The 27,615-nt window shown below is 37.7% G+C and overlaps 2 protein-coding genes across 2 annotated transcripts; both read left to right on the forward strand.

The window, feature by feature from the left end:
• The first annotated feature begins 401 nt into the window (after positions 1 to 401).
• Positions 402 to 8,771, forward strand: LOC139145030 (uncharacterized). Its single transcript, XM_070715935.1, has 8 exons — positions 402 to 530; positions 1,026 to 1,179; positions 3,002 to 3,096; positions 3,366 to 3,525; positions 4,194 to 4,507; positions 6,848 to 6,987; positions 7,628 to 8,112; positions 8,767 to 8,771. Exons 1-8 carry the CDS (start codon positions 402 to 404, stop codon positions 8,769 to 8,771), a joined length of 1,482 nt encoding a protein of 493 aa, XP_070572036.1.
• On the forward strand, positions 7,960 to 27,607 carry LOC139138154 (leucine-rich repeat- and IQ domain-containing protein 1-like). Its single transcript, XM_070706389.1, has 20 exons — positions 7,960 to 8,112; positions 8,767 to 9,252; positions 10,141 to 10,285; positions 11,034 to 11,186; positions 13,779 to 13,929; positions 14,497 to 14,690; positions 15,286 to 15,413; positions 16,351 to 16,424; positions 17,687 to 17,780; positions 18,492 to 18,659; positions 19,871 to 20,191; positions 20,913 to 21,297; positions 21,780 to 21,905; positions 22,469 to 22,722; positions 23,193 to 23,269; positions 24,063 to 24,170; positions 24,899 to 24,974; positions 25,548 to 25,704; positions 26,149 to 26,242; positions 26,981 to 27,607. Exons 2-20 carry the CDS (start codon positions 8,780 to 8,782, stop codon positions 27,106 to 27,108), a joined length of 3,306 nt encoding a protein of 1,101 aa, XP_070562490.1. The 5' UTR covers positions 7,960 to 8,112; positions 8,767 to 8,779; the 3' UTR covers positions 27,109 to 27,607.
• The last annotated feature ends 8 nt before the right edge of the window (positions 27,608 to 27,615 follow it).

Raw genomic sequence — 27,615 nt, forward strand, 5'->3', positions numbered from 1 at the left:
TCACGATGAAAAGTCTTTTTACCCAAGTGAGGTACAGTGGAAGTGAGACCCACTCTCCACGCTTTGCCATGTCACTCCAGTCTCAGGAACTTGAAGTAAATTGTCTTCAATCACCTCTTCACTCAAACATTGGTCTTACATTGTTAATTTCAATCACAGAGGTAGTCCTCTACTAATGAAAGGGAACTAAAAGTCTCCCAAAGATTATAGTTAGTAAGACCATAAAGAGGTATGTTATCATAAAAAGACAATCCAGCGATTGACAGATTTCATTCTGAAAATGGCAAATTATATTTGTAAAACGTTTCAAATATCCAGATCACAGAACTGCACATGTGCTGAAAAATCCTACTCGCAAGTCTACCCAGCTGTAAGCAGCATTTGGTAACACAAGAATGAGCATGCGTCAGATCCAAGATCCAGAAGATGACAGTTGGATAGAAGCTGAAATTCAAAGGCAGTTGGATGAAATAGAACCACTTGACAATGAAGAGGCTTACATTCAGGCAGATGGTGATTTGCAAGATGAGGTTTGTACACAGTATCATTAATTCAGTAATCTTTGTTACGGAATGCATCATTCCCAACCTGCTTCCTAGGTATGAATTTCAAGCAGTATAAAGGCTGTGATTTCTGCTTTCCCTTTTCACTTTACCTGACTTATTGCCAATGAATAAATTTTGATCTCTGAATTCTGACCTTTAAACTCTGACCTACCAAAGTGGTGCACATTTCAAACTTGAATTACATGACTTTGCCAAAATGATTTCAGATATATATTACATATATGTGATTCAAATGAATGCAGCAGACACTTGAAATGATTTTTGCAGTTTTCCAATTCATATATGAGATTCACATAGTTGTTAGTATTTGACACTCGTGATGAGACTACACAGTTTTAATGCTTTTCAAGAATTTAAAATGTAGCGATGAGATCACTGCCAAGAAAGGTTTAAGAAGTTATAACCCTTTCAGTTCATGGCATCACAGACCTATTTCATCACCTACTGTCTCACATACAGGATGATGTTTATGACATCGATGAGGAAGAGGAAGAAGAGGAGGATGATGAAGTTCCAGAATCAGTCACGGCATATCTGGAGAGGGTACAGAGCAGGTCAGCTGGAATCATGAAAGAAATAGAAGACTGCAATATTGTTCTGCAGCAAACCAAAGGTAAATACTCTATCCAGATAAATTTTCATCTATTGCCTTTTCAAAAATGGGCAGAAAAGTCTGATGCAACGTTCAGATTCTGGTAGGCCAGGGTTGCTAGTAAAATATGAGAAATGAATACTAGTCTCAGTATTCTACCATGTACACTCATTAGACTCGGTACCATTCCAGGCCTCGAAGTTTACGCCGGCCCAGCTGCCCAGGGCCGGTAAAAATTGCGCTGGGCAGGTGTATTTTATTGTCATCGGCCCAGCTGGGCCGGTGAATTTGTCAGACTAATACTGCTTATTTTATGAAATTCATGTTTTCCCTGATAGAAATATCCACATTCAGGAAATAAAACAATTAACGATGCCCTTGCCCTAAGTTCAAAGCACGGACCGTTTCAAAGTAGAAGGATGTTTGACGCGATCGCGTTATCATCAAGCGACTTCCGCATTGAGGGCAGTACATATTTGGTGTTGCGACCTGACCTCTCCCACACACGTACACAGCAGTGTACGTGGTCTAAATATAGAGCTACCATAAATTTGCATACATCGTCACTGCGACATGTGACTTATTCATTCCTCCGTACGTACGTGCCTCGCTTCACCTCATAGAATAAACATGAGTCTTTCAAACTTTGGCTTTACAAAATGTTCGAAGGTAGTTTGTACTGCGCAAGAAAATCAAAGTAAGAAAAGAAAAGGCTATGACAAAGAAGGAGACAGTACAGCAACGGCCGACAGAGGCAATGACAGTGATACAACAAATGTGGAGCCATGTGGTGAATCGGCGGCTGTAGCGAGCACGTCAACAGAAAGTGAAAAGTCCGTGAAGAGCGATGGCAGTGCACAATTCGACTTCGTATTGGAAGGAGTATGAGCGAAAATACAGGGATGAATGGTTCAAATGGCTAAAGCGAGATGAGAAAGACGAGCAGGCAGTCATGTATTGCTATAAATACTGTAGGAGTTTCCCGGTCCCAGTACTGGCCAACAAGTCATCAGCTTTCTTTGTAGGTACGACGTGATACAGAAGACAGTAGGCCTACAGGCTCTGACATAGTAGCACACGTAAAAGACTTGTGAAATTGGCTTGGGCAGGTAAAAAATTTGTTGGGCTGGTAAATTTTCAGAGTACCTGCCCAGTTGGCAGGTAAGCAAAAAAATAAACTTCGAGGCCTGTACCACTGTTTCCTGGAATATTTCATTTTGTAGAGCCAACTTCAACATACTGTTGAGAATGAAATCTGGAAATGAAGCTTATCATTGAATCCAAGTGCAATAATCTCTCTCATCTGATACATACATGATTATGTAGTCTATGGCTTTGTAAACACAGATCCAGCTTGGCCTCCCAAGGCCATAGAATACTTGGTATTTTCATGGTATTCTTTACAGCCTTTTTGTTGGTGTACAGTAGTTCTACATCAAAATGGTCAAACTTAATATGGTTCTGGAACTTCCACAGAGGTCCACAACCTTACATCCCGGCTGTGAACTTTTTGTCTCATTATACTTTTTTATGCTGAAATTCCTGCAGCCATGTACTTGTTACCTAAGTTAAAACATATTTTGTGTGTCATTCAGCTTTATGAACAAACTGATGTGCTTACAGATACTTGTAGCTATACAGAGGATAGAATTTATTGTGCTCTCATGTCTTCTCTCATGAAACAGAGTTGCAGCGTATTCTTCATAGTGAATAAAAGTGCTTCCCCATTATTTTTGAAGTTCATTTTGGTATCTGACAGCAATGATTATTTCTGATTGGTTACTAGTACTTGGCTTAATGTCCTCTTTATTCTAATATGAATGTTTTGATCATTGTTTTCCAGGAATAACAGATGCTAGTGGTGATCAGCCTGTCTCCAAAGCCATTGAAGAAATTGCCTTTGTTCTTGGAGAGGATCCAGAAGACCTCTATGACACGGTAAGGAAAATGAACTTTTTACCAAATATCAAATATCAGGTGTAAGAATACACATGAGAAAAAAAAATATTCACATATCTTACTTTGTCTCTAGAGGGATCAAATTATACAATGAATTTACTGAACTTCAACCTGGTTCACACTACCTTAATTTTCAAATCTCAGGTAACATTTTCCTCAATATATATAGTTGAGTGTTTAGATAAACTGATGTTACACATTGGATAAACTTGTGTTAAATATGTACGTTTTCTGAATTACCTATGTAGGTGATGAAGGAAATAGAATTAGAAGAAGAGAAGGAAAGACAAGAGGATGAGAACGGCAATGGTAATGATGACACTGGCGGTGATACATTCCTGACAGCAGCTGTGGCAGGTGATAATTCAACTGACACTGTCAATGCTGTGGAGGACCAAAACAATCCGGGTTTGTTAATCGTTTACTCCAGCCTTGTCCATCCATGACTTCATTCCAAAGTTGGAAAAGTTAACACAAACCAGAAAGTGTTGAATTCTTTCAGGTTATTGAAGTATAACAGTTATTAATTAATTAATATGTATAAGGTAGACGTGTTTTACAGAAAATTTAGAGTGAAAAGATTAATACCTACAGCATGGGATGTGTATGACATTCAAAAAGTACCAAATCCTAAAGTAAAGAGTGTGCCACCCTTTAATGCTGGAGCAATCTACTCTGATTCATTTCATTTTGGCTATACAAAGAATTATGCAATTTCACAACAAAACTCAACTTTTGAATCTCTAACTTATTCCTAGTTGCGCATTTGCCCCAGTGGTTGTGAGTATTTTTGCTGATTTGTGGTTGTGTAAGTTCTTTTTGTTTTTTACAATTACATGTAATTGTTTAAAGTTTTATAGTTACTTTTTATAAGGCCTGTACGTGTAAATGGGTGTCCTGTCTGTTGGTCGACAGAAATAAAGAAATGACAAAAAATAATGCAAATTATGCATTGTTATGTAAATTGCTCACCTTTTTTCCAAGCATAGGAGAATACTATGTTTGTATCATACATTTTTGCAGCGAGAGTAAGTTCAGCCATGTTACATGTGTGAATTTGTTTATTTGAACTGCAGGGGTAAAGTCCAACATGGCTGTAGCAGTGGTCACAGAGAGCATGCTGGCTGAGAGGGAGGCCAGGGAGAAATTGAAACAGCTTGTCCAGAAACAAAGAGAACAGGATGACAGGAGAGAGAGGGAGTATAGACAGCAGAAGGAAGAGCTGGAGAAGCAAGAAAGGAGAATCGATAAGATGAGACAGCAGAAATACCAGGAGTATGATAGAGAGAAAGTGAAACTGGTTGAACAGAGGAAAGTTGAGGAGGAACAACTGGAAAGAGAGATGAAAGAGGAAAGCAAGAAAATGAATGAAATGTTAGATGAATATAAGGTAGACTATGCAAATTTGCTACAGACTGTCAGAATTGATGTCCATGATTGGTTGTAATGTTGGATACAAGGTAGACTATGCAAATTTGCTACAGACTGTCAGAATTGATGTCCATGATTGGTTGTAATGTTGAATACAAGGTAGACTATGCAAATTTGCTACAGACTGTCAGCATTGATGTCCATGATTGGTTGTAATGTTGGATACAAGGTAGACTATGCAAATTTGCTACAGACTGTCAAAATTGATGTCCATGATTGGTTGTAATGTTGGATACAAGGTAGACTATGCAAATTTGCTACAGACTGTCAGAATTGATGTCCATGATTGGTTGTAATGTTGGATACAAGGTAGACTATGCAAATTTGCTACAGACTGTCAGAATTGATGTCCATGATTGGTTGTAATGTTGGATACAAGGTAGACTATGCAAATTTGCTACAGACTGTCAGAATTGATGTCCATGATTGGTTGTAATGTTGGATACAAGGTAGACTATGCAAATTTGCTACAGACTGTCAGAATTGATGTCCATGATTGGTTGTAATGTTGGATACAAGGTAGACTATGCAAATTTGCTACAGACTGTCAGAATTGATGTCCATGATTGGTTGTAATGTTGGATACAAGGTAGACTATGCAAATTTGCTACAGACTGTCAAAATTGATGTCCATGATTGGTTGTAATGTTGGATACAAGGTAGACTATGCAAATTTGCTACAGACTGTCAGAATTGATGTCCATGATTGGTTGTAATGTTGGATACAAGGTAGACTATGCAAATTTGCTACAGACTGTCAGAATTGATGTCCATGATTGGTTGTAATGTTGGATACAAGGTAGACTATGCAAATTTGCTACAGACTGTCAGAATTGATGTCCATGATTGGTTGTAATGTTGGATACAAGGTAGACTATGCAAATTTGCTACAGACTGTCAGAATTGATGTCCATGATTGGTTGTAATGTTGGATACAAGGTAGACTATGCAAATTTGCTACAGACTGTCAGAATTGATGTCCATGATTGGTTGTAATGTTGGATACAAGGTAGACTATGCAAATTTGCTACAGACTGTCAGAATTGATGTCCATGATTGGTTGTAATGTTGGATACAAGGTAGACTATGCAAATTTGCTACAGACTGTCAGAATTGATGTCCATGATTGGTTGTAATGTTGGATACAAGGTAGACTATGCAAATTTGCTACAGACTGTCAGAATTGATGTCCATGATTGGTTGTAATGTTGGATACAAGGTAGACTATGCAAATTTGCTACAGACTGTCAGAATTGATGTCCATGATTGGTTGTAATGTTGGATACAAGGTAGACTATGCAAATTTGCTACAGACTGTCAGAATTGATGTCCATGATTGGTTGTAATGTTGGATACAAGGTAGACTATGCAAATTTGCTACAGACTGTCAGAATTGATGTCCATGATTGGTTGTAATGTTGAATACAAGGTAGACTATGCAAATTTGCTACAGACTGTCAAAATTGATGTCCATGATTGGTTGTAATGTTGGATACAAGGTAGACTATGCAAATTTGCGACAGACTGTCAGAATTGATGTCCATGATTGGTTGTAATGTTGGACACAAGATAGACTATGCAAATTTGCTACAGACTGTCAGAATTGATGTCCATGATTGCTTGTAATGTTGGCTTTGCAGATATGCAGATAGTGAAAAAAATATCAAGATAAAACTTGTCAACAAACAACCCTTATAACTCAGTTTCAGGATAATTTGTGGGCCGACTCGCAGCGATTTCGAAGCTGTTATCCAATTGGGTGGCTGAATCTTACCAATATAATGAAAACAATACAAATAGACTCCCTAAGTGGCTGTGAATAGTGACAATCGACCAATCAGATATAACCTTGCAAACACGCTGCGAGTCAGCCGTAATTTGTGCATTATATCAAAGGTCTCTGGGATGGGGAGGGGGGCTCCAGGGTTTAATAGGCTGTTAAAGGGCCAGCAGCTTTAGATGATTTTCACATTATTTTCGATTTTTGTCAATTGCAAGTTCTTGTTCTTCTCCCTGAAGCATGTGAAATACCCACTGTTATATTTTGTCAAGGCAGCATCTATATGTGTAAAATGCACTGCTATTGTTTACATTCGTGTTCTAGTCTAGACCAGAATCCATCCATTTATCTCAACATGCTTTCAGAAGTAGAACAAGAAACTTCAGTTGACATTAAAAACGAAAGTAGTAAACAAATCACCGAAGTTAAAGCCACTGATCCCATAACGTTTGTAGTACTTTAAAACACTTGTCAATAGATATTCAACAACCTCATTCTCTCATTCCATGTTGATTTCAGGCCAATATTGATGAGTTTGCAGAGACAACTGAAAAAGAAAGACAGGAATTCCAGCATCTGATGGAACAACAGAGAAGAGAAAGAGATAAAAGGATAACCAAGGCAGCAACAACAATACAGTCAACGTATAGATCATACAGGTATGAACATTTAGATTAGTGTACACTAATGGCAAACATGTCATTTTGGTTCTTTCTCATAAACTTTGTTAGGTTCAATATTATCGAACACATTTTGCTGGAAATTTTCACTTAAAAATTGTTTTTGATTCAAAAGTATGCACATATGTCAACCCTGCTGAAAAAAAGTGACTGTTTCAGTGATGCCGTGTCTCAGAGGTTAGTCAGTACAGTATTTCAATGACTGACATTATTGTCTGGTTTAGCCCTGTATACTGTTCCAATTTCATCTTTGAAAACATCAGGGTTGAGCCAAACCAAAGTGGTAAAGGGGTTAATAATTCACCAGATCATTGGCTAGACAAAGTTTCATACAGTGATTTGAATGGCCATATCAGTACCTAGTTAGTCTGTAGTTCATCAACAGACATAACTTGCATCAACTTGCAGTAACTTGATGTTTCATTGATTGGTCAAAGTTTCAATGACTAACATTCATAGCAAGTGACAGTTTGAATGATTTTCTGCCTCATTAGCTTGTCAATGATTTATTTATGTGACTGTTTCTCTCACCAATGTTTTATTCATCGATGTGACCCTTTAAAAGGCTCTATCATTCATGCAACGATTCACTGACCGCTGTAAATGGCTTCTCTTTCAGGGTCAGGAAGCCCTATCTACCCAGGCTTCAGAAAATGAGGGAGAACCGATTGAGAAAGATTGAAATGGAACGTCAAGTTGAAATCCTGGAAGTGAGGAGGAAAGAAGAGAATAAAAAGAAAGCAGAAAAGAAGAAGCGGGAAGCGGAGGAGAAAAGAAGGAAAGAAGAGGAAGAAAGGAAATTGAAAGAGGAGCAGGAGAGGAGGTTGAAAGAGGAGGAAGAGAAGAGGAAGCAGGAGGAGGCAAGGAAAAAGGAAGAGGAGCGAAAAAGGAGGGAAGAGGAAGAGAGGAGACAAGAGGAAGAAAAGCGGAAACAAAAGGAAGAGGAGAAAGAAAGAGGAGGGAGGAGGAAGAGAGGGTTAAGGAGGAGGAGAGACGTCGGAAGGAGGCTGAGGAGGCGGAGAGGAAAAGACAAGAGGAGGAGAGGAAAAGAAAAGAAGAAGAAAGGAAGAAAGAAGAGCAAAAGAGAAAGGATGAAGAACTTAGGTGGGTTTGTTTGGTTTTCTCAGTTGCAGGTACAATGTAGGGATAGCTGAAAATTTATATCAGAGATACTACCCATACTGCTAGACTCTCTCACAGTACTTTGTTTACTAATCAGCTCTTAACGTGATATGCGCCTCGAAAGTAAAAGACTTAAACTTCTGCTCAAACTTTTCTCAATAAATCTTGCAACCACTCTCTTTCAAATTTAAGAATAAAAATTGGGGGTCACCATGCAAATTTACAGGTATTAGAAATTCAACATGGCTGCCATCCCTGTGTTAACTCTATGGAAGAAAATAAAATTTTTGATTTTCAAAAAATTGAGACGATGAAAACTTTTCTTTCATCAAGAGCTTTAAAATGAGCCCCCACAAGTGGTAGATCTGAATAGAATTGATAAAATTGAAAACCCGAATATCTGTCCCAGAGGCGCGTTCAATGGTACCTTAATCCCTACCTTACAATGCTGTGTTATCAACAGTCTGGCTGGGTGAGTCCCACAGATACTAAGAAAGATACCAGGCATAGAATCCTTAAGCCTTTACCAAATGTCAAGTACCGGTAGTATGATGTGTTCAACAATGAGCTCACACCAAAAACACCGGAGACTTCCTTAGGATAGAGTGGTAATTTCTTTTATCTGTATCTACACAGGGTGAAGAAACAGATGGAAGAGAAGAAGGCAAAGGAAGAAAGACTTGTTGAACAGCTGGAAAAAGAAAGATTACAAGATAAAGAGAAAGATGACATTGAAAAGAAAGCTGAAGACATTCTAACCAAGATTCAAAAGGAGATAGCAAGTAACAAAACTAGTTTCCAAAATGAACAAGACAAAGTGCCAGGCCATAATGACAGTAGGACAAAGATGCGTGAGAAATCTGAAGCAAGTTTGGAACATAACAAACAAGAAAAAGTTGATAATGATAAAAGGAATATTTCAAATTCCGCTGTGAGGGGAGAAAATTCTGTGAACTCTGTTGAGAAATCTGACAATGTTTTACAAGAGAGGACTTCCAAACCATGTGCAATAACCAATGAAGTGACAACGGATGATTACAACAAATCTGGCATTACGGAAATGCTGCCGGAAAGCCTGGAAAAGAGGAGGTTACAATGGATGGAACAATGTATTCCATGGGGGTAGGATATTAAATGTCTATTTGCTATAACATTATTATATTTTCAAAACATTTTGTTACGTCTGTAAACTACAGTTGTGTTTCGTACTTCTTAAATCATGTCAAAATGTCTAAATGTTTGAATGCTGTAAACAAAAACTGTACCTGGTATCTGTGTGATGTTTATCATTGTTGTTGACAATTGAATCATTGTCCCGACTTTATTTCATTCACTGTCAATACCATTATACATTATTTTATTCTGGTATCAAGGTTGTACTTCAACATACTTTAGGGACAATAAGAAATTGATCTTATGCTCTGGAAAAACATAATGTTGATGAAAAGATTATACAAAGTTACAGCTATTAGTATTTCAAATTTTATACTGGTAATTACACTGGGTACTCCATCAGCATCGACAAATGTTCACTGATGAAACTAACCCCTCAAAACACACAAAAGCCATTGAAAACCATTAATATATAAGATCAATATAATGATGACTAGAATATTTGCATCTGTCCCTATTGACATGAAGTTCCAAACTTAAACTTGATGACTTTTGTTTTCAAGCTTGACTAAGTTCTAGATAATGTGCATTCAACATGATGCTCAAAGAGTCTAAAGGTTCTCTATTATTATGAGGGTTGTATTTTCATGTTATTCATAGTGTATGTGGAGGATCCTCTTCGACAACAGTTAATCCTGTCTAAATGTTGCCTCAAGAGGGCAGGAGTTAATGATTTCCCCTTTCATCATCAAACTTTGGGAAATAAGGTGTACCACTATGTACATAGAAATGAGGTACAATGGATAAAAAGGAATGACATTGACAAAAATATCAAATCATGACATAGTGTGTGTATCAGTTTGTGATAAAGTTTTCGTTTTCAAAACCTCTTTACAGGAAAGTTATTGGTGAAACCAAAGGCCAAGCAAGGAGAAGTGCCAAGTCAAGGATCGGTAAGAGACCAGCGTCAGCCAAGCAGTTACCAGATCTCTCTGACTATCTGCTGAGACAAGCATCACCTGAAAATACCACTCTCAAACAGGTCTGTTGAAGATCAGCAATCGTTTAAAATAAGCCACAGTTTTGTTCAGATGACTGTGAATTTATTTTTGATATCAATTCTAGCCTTGAAATGATGCCTGAATTATAGTGGTTAGATTTTCGTGATGGTCTACGATTTTAATTAGTCTGTAAAGCAACTTTGAAATATATCTTTGGACCCTTGGTGTATATATACTGATATACTTGTTATGCAGGAAATTCCAAAAAAACATGTTCAATTCTGGAGGAAATTTGCATGCTCTACCTACCACCCAAGAAAAAATTGCCAGATTTGTGAATGGTGAGAATTTCATATGTCCTCAATCTGACTGCCCACACCTCCAAAGATCTTATTGTCTGTCCCGTACCATACTGTAAAAGTATCAATTAAGAGCTGGGATTTTAATTTCACCTTTTTTGCTGAGAGATTAAATTGGCTTTATAATAAAGTCCCATTTTAAGCATTAAATTGCAAAAGATTCTATTGCTTAACTAGCAAAATCAGTGAATTTAAATCCTTGTGACAATGTCTCAGTCATCAAAATAATGGAATTAAATCCTCACAAAAATGAATAACTTGACAGTATCATTAGGTAGGAGGTACATCAAACCATAGAGGAGGCTCTCAGACATGCCCCATCATTTTCTTGTCATGTACTGTCAGACATGACCCTCTTCTAGTACTTATATTGAATCTAATATACCATCTCTGAACATCTGTCTGTCTGTCTTTGTTATTGTGATCACAGGTCAAGACAGTTCAAGTTCAAGGTCTCAGTGGCTGTAGTATGTGTAGTCTAAAGCAGTGTCCCAGTGTACGGTCCATATCACTAGTCCAGTGTGGCATTGTAGCCGTGGAGGGAATCAGCGATTGCAAACTGTTACAACATTTGAATTTACAGGTATGGAGGGCACTGGACTGAAAGATCCAACATGTAGAGAGCGCCCTCTAGCAACTGATCTTTCGGTCCAAAAAGAGTACACTTAAATAGGCAGAGCTGACAATCTGAACACTATGTATCTCAAAATGCTTTTGGAAATAGAACAAGAAACTAGTTGACATAAAAAAACAAACTGGTGAAGAAATATCATCAAAGATACAGGTATTGGCCCTTTAACTTTCATGGCAGTCGATGCTATGTTCTGTTATCATGTTCAAAAGCCATACTTTCAGTAGTGAGTACCCAACATCGCAACAGAAATCTACCTTATATGAAGTGGTTCTTTTAGGACTAAATACCTACGGCCTTCTTCATTATGTAAAAATTGTACACAACTGTACAACACCCTTGTCATAATTGATGCCTGTGTGCTAAGTATGTAACTTACACCAACACACAGTGTGTAAATTCTCGTTGATGCAGCAAAATTTTCATTACAAATGTATTGATACACATACAGGGCTGACTCACAGAAAATTGTAAAAGCTCTTACATTACTGCATACAGGTCAGAAATCAAACGTGATAAACTTGAAGGTTACCCTGTTGAATACACAGTGGTCTCAACTGAACTAATCATGAAAAGATGAAAAGTTTACCACATTGTGAAAAGAGAGCAATGTTTTAAAATTTGTATCGATTACACCTGTTGTGTTTGAATGGCTTTATACTAACCAAAAAAAGTGTATTTCAGTTGATTATTTGCAATCTATAGTACCGTAGTTATGAGATGCCAATTTTTTTTTAGTCCCACGGACACCGTCCGGGGGACTTATAGGTTTGGTCATGTCCGTGCGTGCGTGCGTGCGTGCGTGTGTGCGTGCGTCCGTCCGTTCACACAGATATCTCAGAGATGCAAGAAGCGATTTCATTCAAACTTGGTACAAGGATTACTTCATATGTCATACAGATGCACGTCGATTTGTTTTGGGATACGATCCAATATGGCCGCCAGGCGGCCATTTTATTACGATTTTTTCATGTACAGAGCCATAACTCAGACATGTTTCAACCAATTTTATTCAAAGTTGGTACAAGGACATTGACCAATGTCATAGATATGCACGTCAATTTGTTTTGTGATACGATCCAATATGGCTGCCAGGCGGCCATTTTATTACGATTTTTTCACGTACAGAGCCACAACTCAGACATGTTTCAACCGATTTTATTCAACGTTGGTACAAGGACATTGACCACTTTCATAGATATGCACGTCGATTTGTTTTGTGATACAATCCAATATGGCCGCTAGGCGGCCATTTTATTACAATTTTTTCATATACAGAGGCATAACTCAGGCATATCTCAACCGATTTTATTCAAAGTTGGTACAAGGACATTGACCAATGTCATAGATATGCACGTCAATTTGTTTTGTGATACGATCCAATATGGCTGCTGTGTGGCCATTTTGTTACGATTTTTTCATATACAGAGGCATAACTCAGGCATATCTCAACCGATTTTATTCAAAGTTGGTACAAGGACATTGGCCTATGTCATACATATGTACGTCGATTGTTTATGTGATACGATCCAATATGGTCGCTAGGCAGCCATTTATTACAATGTTTTCATGTACAGAGCCATAACTCAGACATATTTCCACCAGTATCATTCAAAGTTGACATTGACCTATTTCATACATATGCTCGTCAATTTGTTTCACGTCATGTAGCAGTAACATGTCAATTATTGAAGTTTCGTAAGTAGGCTGATATGTCAAGAAATATGTACTGCATCAAATTCATGAAACTTTATACAGATGTTAACTGATGTTAAGCTCACATTGCTTTAACATTGAAAAAGACATTTATCTGTGTCATTTTAATTAATTTGTAATTGCATAAGTAATGAACTTTCCTAATTAGGGTGATATAGCCACAAATTAATACAATGTCAAATGTGATGAAACTTGATACAGATGTTGATCTCACAGTGTTGTAAATACTGCATCAAACTTTATGAAATATGGTACCAGTGATAATCTGTTAAGTGTTAGAATTGTATGCAAAAATGTTTTGCAACATCCTGTTGATTAATTCCTAGTTGACTCATTTTATGAACTTTAGGATGGTGGCCTACATTCTATGTTTTCATCACCGTGGAACTCATTCTTGGCCATTGAGCGCCATCTGTATCAAAGTATTTTTATCACAGACCTAATTAATGAAGAGGACTCTATCCTCTCTTAGGACTTGTAATCAAAGTACCCATTATTAACAAAAGGGGACTGTGTCATCAACAATGACTTGTTTTCTATAGAAATTAAGATAAAATAGTTTTTACCACATACACAAGAATGACATTATTTGCATGTATGTGAATTATATAAAAAAGATATTAACATATTCTAAATAGTTTTAAAAACTATTTAGAATATGTTAATATCTTTTTATATAATTCACATACATGCCAATAATGTCACTTTTAAGTTATATTTACATTCTTAGTGTGTTTTGAAAAGATATACTAATCTAGTTGCAATAGTGTAAGTTCAGTTCTTTTACGCCATTTTTGAATTTTGACACAATATTCTGATTCTTCACAGCATAATAAAGTGGAAAGTCTGAACTGTCAAGATTTACAAAGACTCCAAGAGTTACTGATGTCTAGTAACTCTCTCACCAGTGTTCATGGTTTAGACGGGTGTGTTGATGTCAGAGTGGCTGACTTCTCAAACAACAGAATTACAAGAACAGGTACTTGAGGTCTCCCTTTATTATTGATGCCTTTACAGATGTAGATTATGACCATGCACATGTTCAATTTTACCTGGAGGCTGCACAAATGGAACCCCCATTTACAAATGTTTTGTAGTCGCTGCAAATATAGACTGAAAGATATGTTGCTAGAGGGCGCTCTCTATGCTAGAGCGCCCTCAAGCAACTGATCTTTTAGTCTATTGTAAATACTGGTAGGTAGTAGTACAACATTTTCTCAGCTGTCAACAGTAGCATACCCTCCGACCTCTCCCCTTTCCATTCTATGTATGGAGAAAATAGTCAGTCATTTGAAATCTTTGTCAAACATTTTGCATCAATGTCTTATCTTCTTAAATAAAAATATAAATGTATAACTTGAATAAATTACTCATAATTGTATGGCAAACCAAAACTTACTGACACTTTTCTTACACCAAGAGCTTTAAAACAAGCCCCCACATGTGGTAGATCAGAAAAAAATTGAAAAATTTGACGAGTTTGAATGTCTGTCCCTGCGGCTCTTTCTACCTTAATTTATGGTTATTGTTTGTTTGTACATCTTAGGTGGGTTTGAGTCTTGCCACAAACTGACCAGACTACTACTAGACCACAATCAGCTGATCAACACACGAGGTTTACACAACAGTCCGTCCATTCAAGTATTAGATCTATCTCACAATCATCTCAGCAGTGTGCAAGACTTGGATAAATGCTGCCTTCTGAAAACTCTGAACTTGACCGGAAACAGTTTACAAGAGGTGGGTCAGTTAGTCCAAGGACAAACAACATTCACACAAAGCAAGGCTTTGTTTCATCTCTGTATGCTATCAGAATTACCCTCTAGACTTGAGATGATTTGACACCTGCAGCTCTTGCTGCAGTAGGGGCCAGTGGTTCAAGATTATGACCAACCATTTTAATAAATTTCAATATTTAAAGGCCATTTTCAATGCTCTTCCTTTTCCTAAAATCTTTTGTGAGGTGCAAGGTCAAAGTTAAAGTTTGACCAAAATTATTTAAATGATTTTGTTGCTACTCCTAGTATTTCCTTTGCATCTGTTTGTTTGAAAATACAACTCATACCACAACAAAGATGTTCTGTACCTACTTAAAGGGCTAGTTTTTACATTCGGTACCAAAAATTGTATTTGATAATATGAATTAATCCAATTAACACTTTGCAGGGATTTGTTTTCTGTTGAATTTTTGATCCACTTAAAATTTTGTTGCTGTGAATTTTCATAGAGACTTTTTCTTGAACTACAAAGTGTACATTTGGTTAAACTTCATTAATTTACACAGGCAAGGTTCATAGCAAAGTTTATTGGATGATATTTTTGATTTTCTGAGTAGCCACCACAACTGAGGAATCACGTGTTACTACGGCAACTCTTCCTGGACGACAACAGTCTCAGCTCCTTAGAAGTATTGTCCAAGGCGTGGTTGCCTTTGCTGGAACATCTGTCAGTCAGTCAAAATAGGTGAGCCTCATACCCTGGCTTTAGTCCCCATGGACAAAATCTGAGAGAACTCATAGATTTGGTTGTGTTCATGTGTCCATCGTGCATCCGTTCACACAAAATTCTCAGAGATGCCTGGATATGATCATTGATTTGTTTTGTGATACGATCCAATATAACCATCATATCCATCCATATATTCTAAATTCATTAACCAAGTGGGGACTACATCGTTTACAATGATTTGTCCATGATAGTTCAAGCCAAGTAGCCATACAAGATGGTATGTAATGCTGATATGAACAAAGAAACAATGGACCAATACACTTGAAAATGGAGGGAAGGGAAGACTACATTATAACCATCTTCATGTCTGTCTTATTGTCATCACAGTGATAAACATGCTTTCCTAAGCTAGAGTTTTTATCACAAAGATATTTGTTTTATTTAACATTCCCACTTGTTGATAATTTCAAATATTTTGTTACACTCTGTCAAATTTGTATCATTAAAAAGAGTTCCCTGATGAAGCAGTAATGTGCCTTTTTCATAGAAAATCAGATATTTATGTTGAAAAGCTTGTTTTAACAGTTATATAATGCATTTAGTGCCTGTTTACATGTTTACATTCGTGTATATTTCATACCGTACATTTTGAGTATCCCTGTTTACATTCAACTTTGATGTACCTATCTGCAAATTCTACGAATTCCCTAGCCTCCGCGATAGATTTAGTGTAACTTTACATCCACTTACTGAACTGTCCCCTGGTGAACCCATGTGTTCCATCAAAACATGTTTTCTTCCTCTAAATTTCTCATAAAATTCACCCACATGTAATTGAAAACTACATCAGAATGAAGGTCACTTGTGTTTTTCCCAGAATTTCAAATTAAAAACTCTGCAATATAGCAGTTGAATAGATATAGTAAGGTCAAACACATTTTTGTCTCGACAGTCTGTCTGAAGTTACATCTCTAGCTAACTTACTGTTGCTGAAGAGTCTTGATGTCAGCCATAACTGTATTGCTGGTAAGCTATGTTGTCTTTCTGTTCAAGTTGGAATAGAGAAAAAGCCATCGTAGGAACATGCAAGTTGGTCATAGCTGCCGTCAGCTGCCAAGTTAGAGCGCCATCTTGTGACCATTTAGTGAAAGTAGTCCAAGATTCTGCTTTCATAAAATAGAGAATTGCATGTCGATGTCAACAAATATCAGAGTTACAGGTTTATTTTTTGCTTGTAGAAAACATTCAACAAATGGGTATCTCACTTACACTGTAGATTGGCCACCACCATCACAACATACATCTCTTACAGTACACTAAGGGACCGTCTCAGATTGTCGCAGAAGTTCAAAAAGCGAAATTCATTCGTTTAGGGGGGGAGGGGGTTTGACCTCCATTCAATTAGTGAACTTCACTTTCGCACTTTTATTTTGTGATCACAAGTTTTCGTGTGTTTATTTTTAATTAAAGAAAAACTGCACACTCGTGCCAACAAATTTGTAACTGTTTCCATCTCGTTTGTGCCACAAACACAATTTACCGATAGTAACATTGTATCGTAAACCTTTCATTCATCAAATTATACAAAGACAAAAGTATCATTTTTTAAATGTGCTATTTATAAGCGTCTGCTCTAACCACTAGATGTCTTTATTCTCACTTGTAATGCCCCTGATCATAGTCGTTTTAATATGATTGAACATGCCTGGGCCCCCTTGTCAAAGTTACTCGCTTATTTACCGCCCCTACCAAGTACAAATTGCGTGTTCACAAAGACAAAGAACAGCACAAGAGATTCAAAAAGGGAAAGTAAAATAAAATGAAACTTTTATGCGGTAAAATGCCCTGTAAGTACTCAAATCTGATCGATTACTTTAATTGAAATGTGGCAAGGGGAATACGTCTTTAGTAGCTATAGCAAAATGCAACATTGTACTCTCAGGCAGACATGAACATTTCGCACTTTTGAAGTTTCGTTTAGGGGGAGGGGGGAGGGGGTTTTGATCTAAACGAAGAAATTTCGTTTCTTGAACTTCTGCGACAATCCGAGACGGTCCCTAAGTCTGTCAGCATTGTTCAGCATCCAGTTTCTCACATACTGTTACAACCTTCTCCGCATAATTTTGTTGTTTTATTTTGTTATAGGTTTTCCAAATCCATCAGTACCTGCAACTAATTACGCACTTCTGCCACAATTTGCATACCGATTTTGAGTTCATCTTGATTTCATTGAAGTTTTAATTGATTAATTGATTTATTGATTGATTTCTTGATCTATCCACATACAGATGTCAATAGTCTGTTAACAGGAATTGAAGAATGCCACCGATTACAACATTTGTCAATACAGGGGAATCCACTCACTGAAGAATCTCAATACAGGTGAGTGAGAACCATCAAGTTTCTGCTTTCATTGAACTTTATCACCACCAGATTTCTAAGTAATTCGATTGTTTTCAGTAGGTTTAGTGGACTTTTAAATACTACTTTGTATCGGAACACTAGAATATTCACTTTGTATTCGTAAATCATCATCTTACAAGGTTCAACTCAAACGCCCCATTAACTGTAAGTTATGACAATTTACAGATATCAACTGTGGTTTGATTACTGCGCACAACATATTAAAATTGTCACTATTTGGCCTGTTAACACAGGTCATATACTGTATGCATGCAGTGTATTGTTATAGGTGACAATTGAATTTAAGCCAAGACTGATCAGCCAAATTCTTGGTACTCAATTTCCATATGTTGCTTTTAGGAAGAAAACCAAGAAATAGTGGTTGATACAAAGGACATAAATAACAAATTACTTTGTTAAGAATACAAGTAAATGAGACAAATATTTTGTTTGCAAAATTTCAAATATTGAAATTCTCTGAGTTACACAGTGCCTACATTTCTCGAGAAGTTATATCTTTCATGTGGAGATTTTTTGTGTGCACACACAGTGGCCACATTTTGTGGAAGTACACATGGGGACAGATATTTCTCATTGTGTAATTTTAAAATCTGAACTAGGTTTGTATTATCATATGACAAATTCATGAACTGAGAAACCTCAACCTTGCACATGACCTATATCTTGCAGATCATCAATCTTGGCTAAGTTGCCATGGTTACAGAAACTTGATTCAGAAGATGTCACACCGAGCGTATCACATGACCAATCCCGTCCAATGAGCAGCTTTGAAGTCATGTGCATTTCTCAGATACAGCGACAGAATGATATGCAAGCAAGGCATAGAAAACAATTACAGTAAGGCCATGAAATTTCTATCTGTTATACAGGTCTATTCATGTATGTATCTGACTTTGCAAGCTACAGAAAGGCATTGTAGATATTCTATAATGTTGACTTGTTCAGGCAGTATACGCCTCAAAATCAAATTTTGTAAACATTTTGCTTAAACTTTCCCCAAGGAAACTTTGAACCATTCTCTTTCATTTCAAGAATAAAATTCAGGCGTCAACTGGAAAATTTCTGAATTGGTCTCGAGAAGCAAAGCACCTCAAATGGACTGAGATTTGAAATTCACAACTTGCAACTATACCTGTGTTTACACGTATGGAGAAAACTCAAATTTTCAAGTTTCTCAAAAGCAAAGTGGTGGCTGAGATTGCAACTTTATATAAGCAATCACTAGTATGCAAAAGCTAATATTTTGCTTTGGGAGGATGTTTGGAGATATGTGACTCAGGAAACTTATACTTCTCTAAAACCATTGTTACGATGGAAACCATAAAAGTCACATCTCTGACCAAGAGGTGGCAGTCATAAGCACTTGAAATTGACAAATGCAAATCTCTTTTGTTAGCAGTCACTGCTGCATTCATGATGCAAAGTAAGTACAACACCGTAGTACAGCTAGTTCCCAATGATATCACCACAGTTATATTATTAATATGCACAATTAATCGGAAAGATTTTTGGCAATTACAAATAGAGGATACAAAAGAAAAGGTACTGTATTACCATGAACACTACATGCAAGCTATATGTCAGGGGGTCTAACCATTAATGGCAACTTTAATAGCTTGTCTGAATGACGATCAGCACATGGTAGTTTAGTGGACATCAATCAATCAAAAACCAATGGATTTCTATAGCGCTAAACTCAAAACAGTATTCAGTGTTCAATGGCACTTTTGTACATAGTCAGAGTTGTTCAGTATGCTCTACTAAACAGAAAAGTTTTGATGTTCTTCTTGAAAGTATCAAGAATGGATGACTGGCGCACTTTTAACCCTTTCACCCCCAGTTCCCTGTATACAGGTCCAACTTTACTATGGAAAACAATGGATTTGGGACAAACCATGGTGGTGAAAGGGTTAATGTATGGTGAGGGGGATAGTGCATGAGAAAGCACACTACACTTATAACAACATTTATAACAGCAAGCCTATAAGCACGACCAATACTAGAGGCCTGTGTTTATCAATAATCTAAATGTGATCCTCTACCAACAGGGAGACAAGGGAGAGATACCCAGGTTACACAGACACACTTCTGGATTTGAAATCAAGACAGTTTGATGAAGTTCATGACTTAGCCATTCAGCACCGGTACATGCATGAATACGGAGACCTGACTGAGGACACCGGAATACAGGATGATGGGAACACAGCAGATGTCATGTTGGGAGACCCCGAGGGTGGAGCATTGTCGCGAACAGCCGGAAAGAAAAGCGTGACGTTCAGAGACAGTGCTGGCAGTAAGGCCAGTGTATCAGTACCAGCAAATGTTGTTGGCAAATCATTGATGAGAGACGATGATGAACAGTTTCACAGGTTAGTGTGCAAATTTTGTGAAACTCAAAATGAAAGTCATGAAAATTCTAGATATATAGCTTTAGTACTATCTGCAGCCACTTTCTTTAAAACAGGACAATCTGTTTATAAAAGGCAAATTTTTCAGTCCGGAGAGAGTGAAATCGACTGATTGAAACACTGTATAGATGTCAAAAGTCAGTGTGTAACTCAGAGAGAGAGAGAGAGAGAGAGAGAGAGAGAGGAGAGAGAGAGAGAGAGAGAGAGACAGAGAGACAGACAGAAAGAGAGACAGACAGACAGACAGATAGACAGACAGACAGACAGACAGACAGACACATACCCATAAAGACAGATAGTCAGGATGAATGTAGCCAGCTGGTGGATTCATTGATATTTAAGCAATAAAGCACACCCTGCAACGGTATACCACGAGAATTTGACCAGTGCGCAGCATATATGCACAAGTGATAGCGAGTGCATATGTGAAGTCGCTGGGTATGATTTATTGCTATTATATCATAACAGTATATTGAAATTCTGGGATGAAACGTCAAAGAAGGATTTTTGCACTTGCCGAGAGTTTGTGCGTGTGCCAACTGTGGTATATGGCGAATATACCACAGTTCTTTTCACGTCTCGGCCAATCAGATCACTGCATTTGTGCCATCAATATACTGGTATGATATAATACATGATATGCAATGCTTGTATACTACAAATATATTTCTCCACTTTACAGGGCAGCAGTGAAAATCCAATCACTATGGCGTGGCTACAGTGTGAGACAAGAGATATCCGAGCACACCCAAAGATGGCTTGCAGCTACCATTATCCAGGCCTGCTGGAGGGGACACTCTGTTAGGCAGCAAATACGACATTACATTCCAGAGTTCTACGCCAGGCGAGAACCTGCACTGCACAGACAGCCGTACCCGCCAGCACAGACTATCACGTCACCTCAGATGCAGCCATGTCCCCCACCACACAATGCCATGCCGTCACACAGACGGGGAAATCAACGTGATTTTATTTTCAGAAATGATACATCTGGACCACATAGTGATATGATAAACGGCAACATAGCCATCTCACCTTTGGAAAACATGGCTGCCACTAAAATACAGGTAATAAAGACATCAGGTTCATCAGATATATTCATTTACTTTAATGCAACTATCAGCAATGCTATATCAGATTACGATCAGATTAATATCATTAAGGTAGAATGTGCCCCAGGGACAGATATTTGGACTCAAATTTTTACAATTCTTTTCTGATCTACAATTTGTGGGGGGCTCATTTTGAAGCTGTCAGGGTAAGAAAAATTTTAATCTTCTTAGTTTCTCAAAAATCGGAAATTTTATTTTGCTTCATAGAGTTGACCCAGAGTGGCGGCCATATTGAATTTCAAATATTGGTAAATGTTAAGTAATTTCTATCTCTAGTTGCAAAATTTGCACAGTGATCCCCGATTTTCATTCTTGATTTGGTAAGAGAATGGTTGAAAGTTTCATTGAGGAAAGTTTGAGCAAAAGTTTAAGTCTTTCACTTTTCAAGGCACAATACAACCTTAACCCGATGAAATAATTCCATTTCTTCCTGACAGGCACTGTGGAGGGGATATATTATCAGGAAGAGGATTCGGGAATTCAAGGATGCCGTGAAATTTGATGATGGGGAGGAGGATGATTTCTTTGGAGAGTTTGACCTCTCCAACTTTGAGTTCAATGAGGTTAGTAACACATAGATTGAAACAACATTTGTAGATTCAGCTTCGTTGCCAATTATTTTCTGTCCATCTTAACAATAAATTAGAGTGTTTTGTGAAGATCAAAACAACAAAATCCTTGAGGTCAGGTGTCAGTAAAGTTTGTTCAAAGCAAGAATTAATCCTTTTACAACAATGGCAAGAAACCACTGTTATTGTATTTCTATGTGATTTTAGGATCCGTTTTCAGGAGATTAGGGTGAGGAGATTAAATAAGGTGTGGTACAATTTGTGTTGACTTTCATAGTTTCAAGTTTATACATTTATGTACCAACATATGAAGTAGGTGGGGGGGGGGGGGGGGGGGGGGGGGGGGGGGGGGGGGGGGGGGGGGGGGGGGGGGGGGGGGGGGGGGGGGGGGGGGGGGGGGGGGGGGGGGGGGGGGGGGGGGGGTAAGTCAAAAATGAATGAACTCTAACTTCATGTCCACAAATTAAATTTGAAAGTTCTTGGTTTGGTATTATAAACTTTCCTAAAATGATCACCCATGACAACAAAATTCACTATTCTATGGTATTTTTCCTCAGGCTAGTTTAGAGCAAGGCTGGTCACCAGCAGAGACTCCGCAGATACCGGTGTCACATCCCATCCTACCACCAACACCGCCTGTACAGCCACACCCACCCAGACAAGCCTGGAGAGGGGCCAGTTCCCCCATGGTGAATGACAGATCCCAGCCCACACCCCTAGGCAAACCTCCCCTGCCCCCAGGATCCAGCATGAGCACAGAAACGCCCAGGACGCATGCCTCCAGCAAACAGGAAAAGATTTCTGAAGAATGGTAAGTGAATGTGTCTGTTCAACCTATGGTATATGAGTCACGCACAAATTTACAGAATGTTTGTTTTGGGAAATAGTTTCTGAATTATTGTATAATTGTAAATTGTTGTATCTTCACCCATACACATTTGTGAATATTCCTGGGTACTGAGCATTGAATAATGCCGGAAAACACACACTGCAGTCACTATCCAAGTACTTTTGACGTATTCTATATAATCCAGGTTTGCATCCCCATACTTCTTATCAGAAGAGTGTCTTTCTACACAGCTAACACACTATATATAGGTTCTCTTTTTGTTGACAACCCAACAGGTGTTATAAAACAGTAGCCTTATGTTCTTGTGCACCTAATATACCGACCACAGATTATCATTGGCAAGTGCCTCAACCCCAGAGACTGAAATATCTCAAACCCAATATTTCTTTTCCAATTGTGGCCCATGTTGACCTGTGTCTCTCTCATTGCAGGGGATTCAAAGACTCCACCACTGCTGAACTGATGCTGAAAAGAGCCAAGAAGATGCATCGCAAGAAAAAAATCATAGGTGAGAAATCTTATCAAAATTTTGGTGTGATAGCAGCTATCATTGTGAAAGACATCTAAAGAAGTTTATGATTTGATGTTATAAATTTGCAACGACAAATATAGGTTTATTCATTTGAGGCTCGAAAATGTAACCATTAAAGTTTGTTGAAATCGCATTATCACGTTCATATTCTGTTTCAACATGTGTGTATGTGTAGTACTGCTAGACCTATCAGTATCAAAGCAAACATGGGAACAAAGATGCGTTGATTTCTTGAAAAAAGAATGTAACAATAAAATAAGGTATACAGCCACAGAGTTTTATAAAATGCAAACAATACAAAATTGTGTGATTAAAACTCTGTCTTCTGTATCCTCTGTAATAATCAGAAGTGTAGGTATTTTAACAGCACTTAAACTACTCACATGTTACCAGTTCATCCTAATTTCCTCTAGGGATAGGGGGTGGGGAATAGAGTATGCTGAAAATCTGCCAATACCTTTTGGAGGAAATTCTATCGGAATGAAATTCATTGCATTATGCATTGATGTGGGGTGAGAATATAATTATCAAACCTTCCAACCCATTTCCCCACATATAGGTCTTTCCTGCCTGTTGGAAACAATTAGAATGCACCACTCCGTAGGGGTGGAAGGGCTAAGAATAAAATGATTGATCAGTGTTCACATTCCACTGAAATATTCAGCAAAAGTCTGCCTGTCCCCTGAAGAAGGCTTGAATGTATCACAGTACAGTGACTGGCTATTGACTGTCCATTAACTATGCCAGGTTCTTGTTTTCTTATACCAAGATCCCAAGAAGAAGTTTGAACTCTTCAAGAAACTTCAAGAATCCACCAAGTTGAACAGTGTGCAGCCACCTGCCAGGAAACAATCAAACAAACAAGATTACTTCCATGGTATGTGTACAATCTACATAAATTATACTATGAAAATTTCTCGTATTTCCTCCAAATAAAAACTCCTGTGTGTACCTTATTCTGAAATTTTGAAGCCTTCAACAGGGTGCTCTACAAGGGGGTTTTGAGAGGTGAGCCCTCTTACTATTTCTGGAGCATTCTATTCATATGTTAATAATATTACAAAATAATGCATTTTCACACCAAAGAATATGCAAATTATATACATTTTTATGGAATTGTCGTCCCTCTGTTTTTCTTAGTTGTGGAGAACACTGCTTCATGATTAAATTGGCCTGTGCAGTTCATATTTTTTGGTCACATAGGTCTTCATAATACGAAACTAAGAGAGTTGGCAAAGTACACAAAGATTTTAATTTTTGTGCAGCATCAGTGTTCAGTTTGACAGTGTGCTGGGGTGGTTGATTGGTGTCATGTTAACATACGGTAAATGATTACGTGAAATACATCAATATGAATGTGAAACGCAACATATCAATGCTTGACGCTAAATTCAAAAAATTAATTAAGGCTGCCTTTTTAAATCCCTCCATGGAGTACAACAAACAATTTCACATTGAATGACTACCTGAAAATTACCGAGTAACACCTGTGTAAGCCAGAGACATTAATTTTCAAGCATTTTGTCAGCACTTTCTGGATGGTGTTGCATATGACAGCTTAAAAGATGTTCGTATGATGAAATGGTTGATCTCTACCTCTTATAGCTCGGCAGCAAATGCAGAACTTCATGGACATGCAGTCAAGGTCAGCCACTGAACAGAAACAACAGATGGTGTTTGAGTAAGTCAACCTAAACTTTCAACTGTTGACATGCCTAGAGAGTTCCACCGTTAGTGTGTGGTCCAGTGAAAACATACAGTTATAACATCTGTGAATTCTAAATTGTGGAAACTAGTTGCACAGCCTGACTGTTAAGTGATTTCCGTTCACTGCCTTTGACATAAATCAGTGAGTGTCAGCTACAACAAAAGATATCACCTTATTCATTCTTCAATTTCTTTAAGGTTTCTTGCACCTTGAAAAGGAAAGACTTAAACTTTGCTCAAACTTCCCTGGAGCAAACTGTCAACCATTCTCTTTTCAAAATCAAGAATGAAAATTGGGTTCACCGTGTAAATTTGATACAAGTGAAAGAAATTGTTCAATATTCACCAATACTTGAAATTCAAAATGGCTGTCATCCCTGTGTTATCTCTTTTGGGGCAAAATAAAATTCCCTAAATTTCGCAAAACTAAGCCAGTGGAAAATTTATTTACTCCTTATAAGCATTTAAAAAAAGACAGAGATGACATTCTCTGAGTGAGAGAAAACTCAGTCTAATAAAGTTTAATCACATCTGAATTACCGCACAGGTGGGTCCACACGCAGGCTGGCCCCTACAGTGGAGCAGATACCCCACAACCAAACAAACGTCCACCAGCGACCAATCTGGGAAGACACACACACAGTGATTCTAGTTTACCACACATTGACCCCCAGGTTCTGGAAGGTGGTAGAGTGCAACTTGTGGTAAGTATCTTATCAATGCACTTCCATAATGCTGGCATCACTCTGCAAATCTCCTTCTCAGAAACAAGAGAACTGCTCTTTTACAGTGTTTTTTGAAGTCACCATTTATAAACTTTAAAACACAAAGTTGCTGTCAAAGATATTTGTGGTGACAATGCAATCTTACATTTCTTATGCTGTCTGAAGAACTGTAAACATATCCAGTGATTATGTTAAGGTATCATGTGCCTTGAAATTAAAAAATTAAACTTTTGCTTAAACTTTCCTTAAGTTTTCAGCATTGCTATTCTTTTCAAAAATGGTTAAGAAGTTCAGTGTTTCAACATGTTCACCCCCAATCCCCAGTACACATGTCCACAATCACCATTGATAACAATGGGATTGGGCCAAACCATGTTGGTGAAAGGGTTAATGCCTCACATGGGTCTATCTGTTTCACTTCAGGCCAGTCCAAGCATAGAACTTGAGTCAGTAGGTGACACATCCACTGTGGCATCATCACCAGATAAGAGAAGACATTCATTTTCTTCACCAAATGGTGAGTAATGTTTGAAAAAATTACAGTACAACTCAGAGTGTTTTTATGAAAGATTGTAAATGTTACCGGTGTTGTCAAGTCATCAACAATGCACACAAGGTCTTAAAAAGGATTTATCATCTATTAAACTCTTCCTGCACCTCTCTACAACCCCATGATGACCCATTACCTCTTTCAAACAACTTCAAATCTGTACTTTGCTAACGTAGGTACAGGAAGAAATCGGTTTGTCAACCCTCCACTGGATCACATCAGAATACCATCATATAGTTTTCAACTTTCTAATGTTATCGAACAGCAAGTGACCTGTGTGTTACCTTCATGTCCATCCAATACATCCTCATCACCAAATGACATTGACACTAACTTAATTTAATCGTTCGTTTTAGAAAGTTTTCCATCATCGACATTCATATTTAACAGATATCAGTTTCCATGAGAAAACTCAAGTAAATGTAAAACTTCCATGTGCAAAATTTTCTGTGTTTTGTTAATCACTTACCCACTTAAACTTTCAAAATTTGGAGTGGATGTAAAACAAAGAATTTAATTACCCAAAGCAGAGAATATGTCAACTGAATACCCTATTGTTGTCAGTATATTGAAAAATACTGATGACTCAGTAAATCATTTTATAGAACCTGTTCTGTCTGTTTTAATGTACAGTACCCTGCATGTATTTATCAGTACATGAAATCTACAACTTTGGATGTTCAAATGCTTTTTATTGTTTTACAGATGAGAGAGTACAGTTCCCACCGTTGAAAACCAACTCAGCACCAAGCTCACACACCAGAGAAAGAATGGCGGCAACAGAACAGTTTGCTGGATGGGGAGGTGGCAGACGGAGAAACAAATACAAATAGTGATATGGCCAATCAGTGGCTTGTATTTTTCTACGTTGCTCTTTGTAAACTTTCTTTGACTGTAGAAAGTGAATATTATGCTGTATGCAGTACATATGAATCCTGAATCTCCATTTAATGCAAAGAATTCCTCCAAATCTCCCCCTTAAAGGTGACAAGACGGGAGGGATTATGACAACAATAGAGAAGATGCCCTTGACTTTCAGCAAGGCCATACAGAAAGTCTTAGAGCATTTCGGTTTTCTTGATCAGATTTTGAGAAAATTTCCAAACAGTATCATTTATTTGTGGGAGTGTTTGGCCCCCCACCGTAACTATGCTGTGGTGAAATCTATAAAGACCTGTGTGAAAAATTTTAATAAGCTATTCTGGGTATCATTGATGTCTTCAATAAATTGATACCCAACTTGAATATTGTGAAGACACTCAATTTACGTGAATGAACAAAATGGCCATTGTCATGGTAACACGCTCAGGGCAAAGGTCATCCTTTCAGTCATGTCAGTG

The sequence above is a fragment of the Ptychodera flava genome, chromosome 1 (genome assembly GCF_041260155.1).
Source record: "Ptychodera flava strain L36383 chromosome 1, AS_Pfla_20210202, whole genome shotgun sequence".
Classification (NCBI taxonomy): domain Eukaryota; kingdom Metazoa; phylum Hemichordata; class Enteropneusta; family Ptychoderidae; genus Ptychodera; species Ptychodera flava.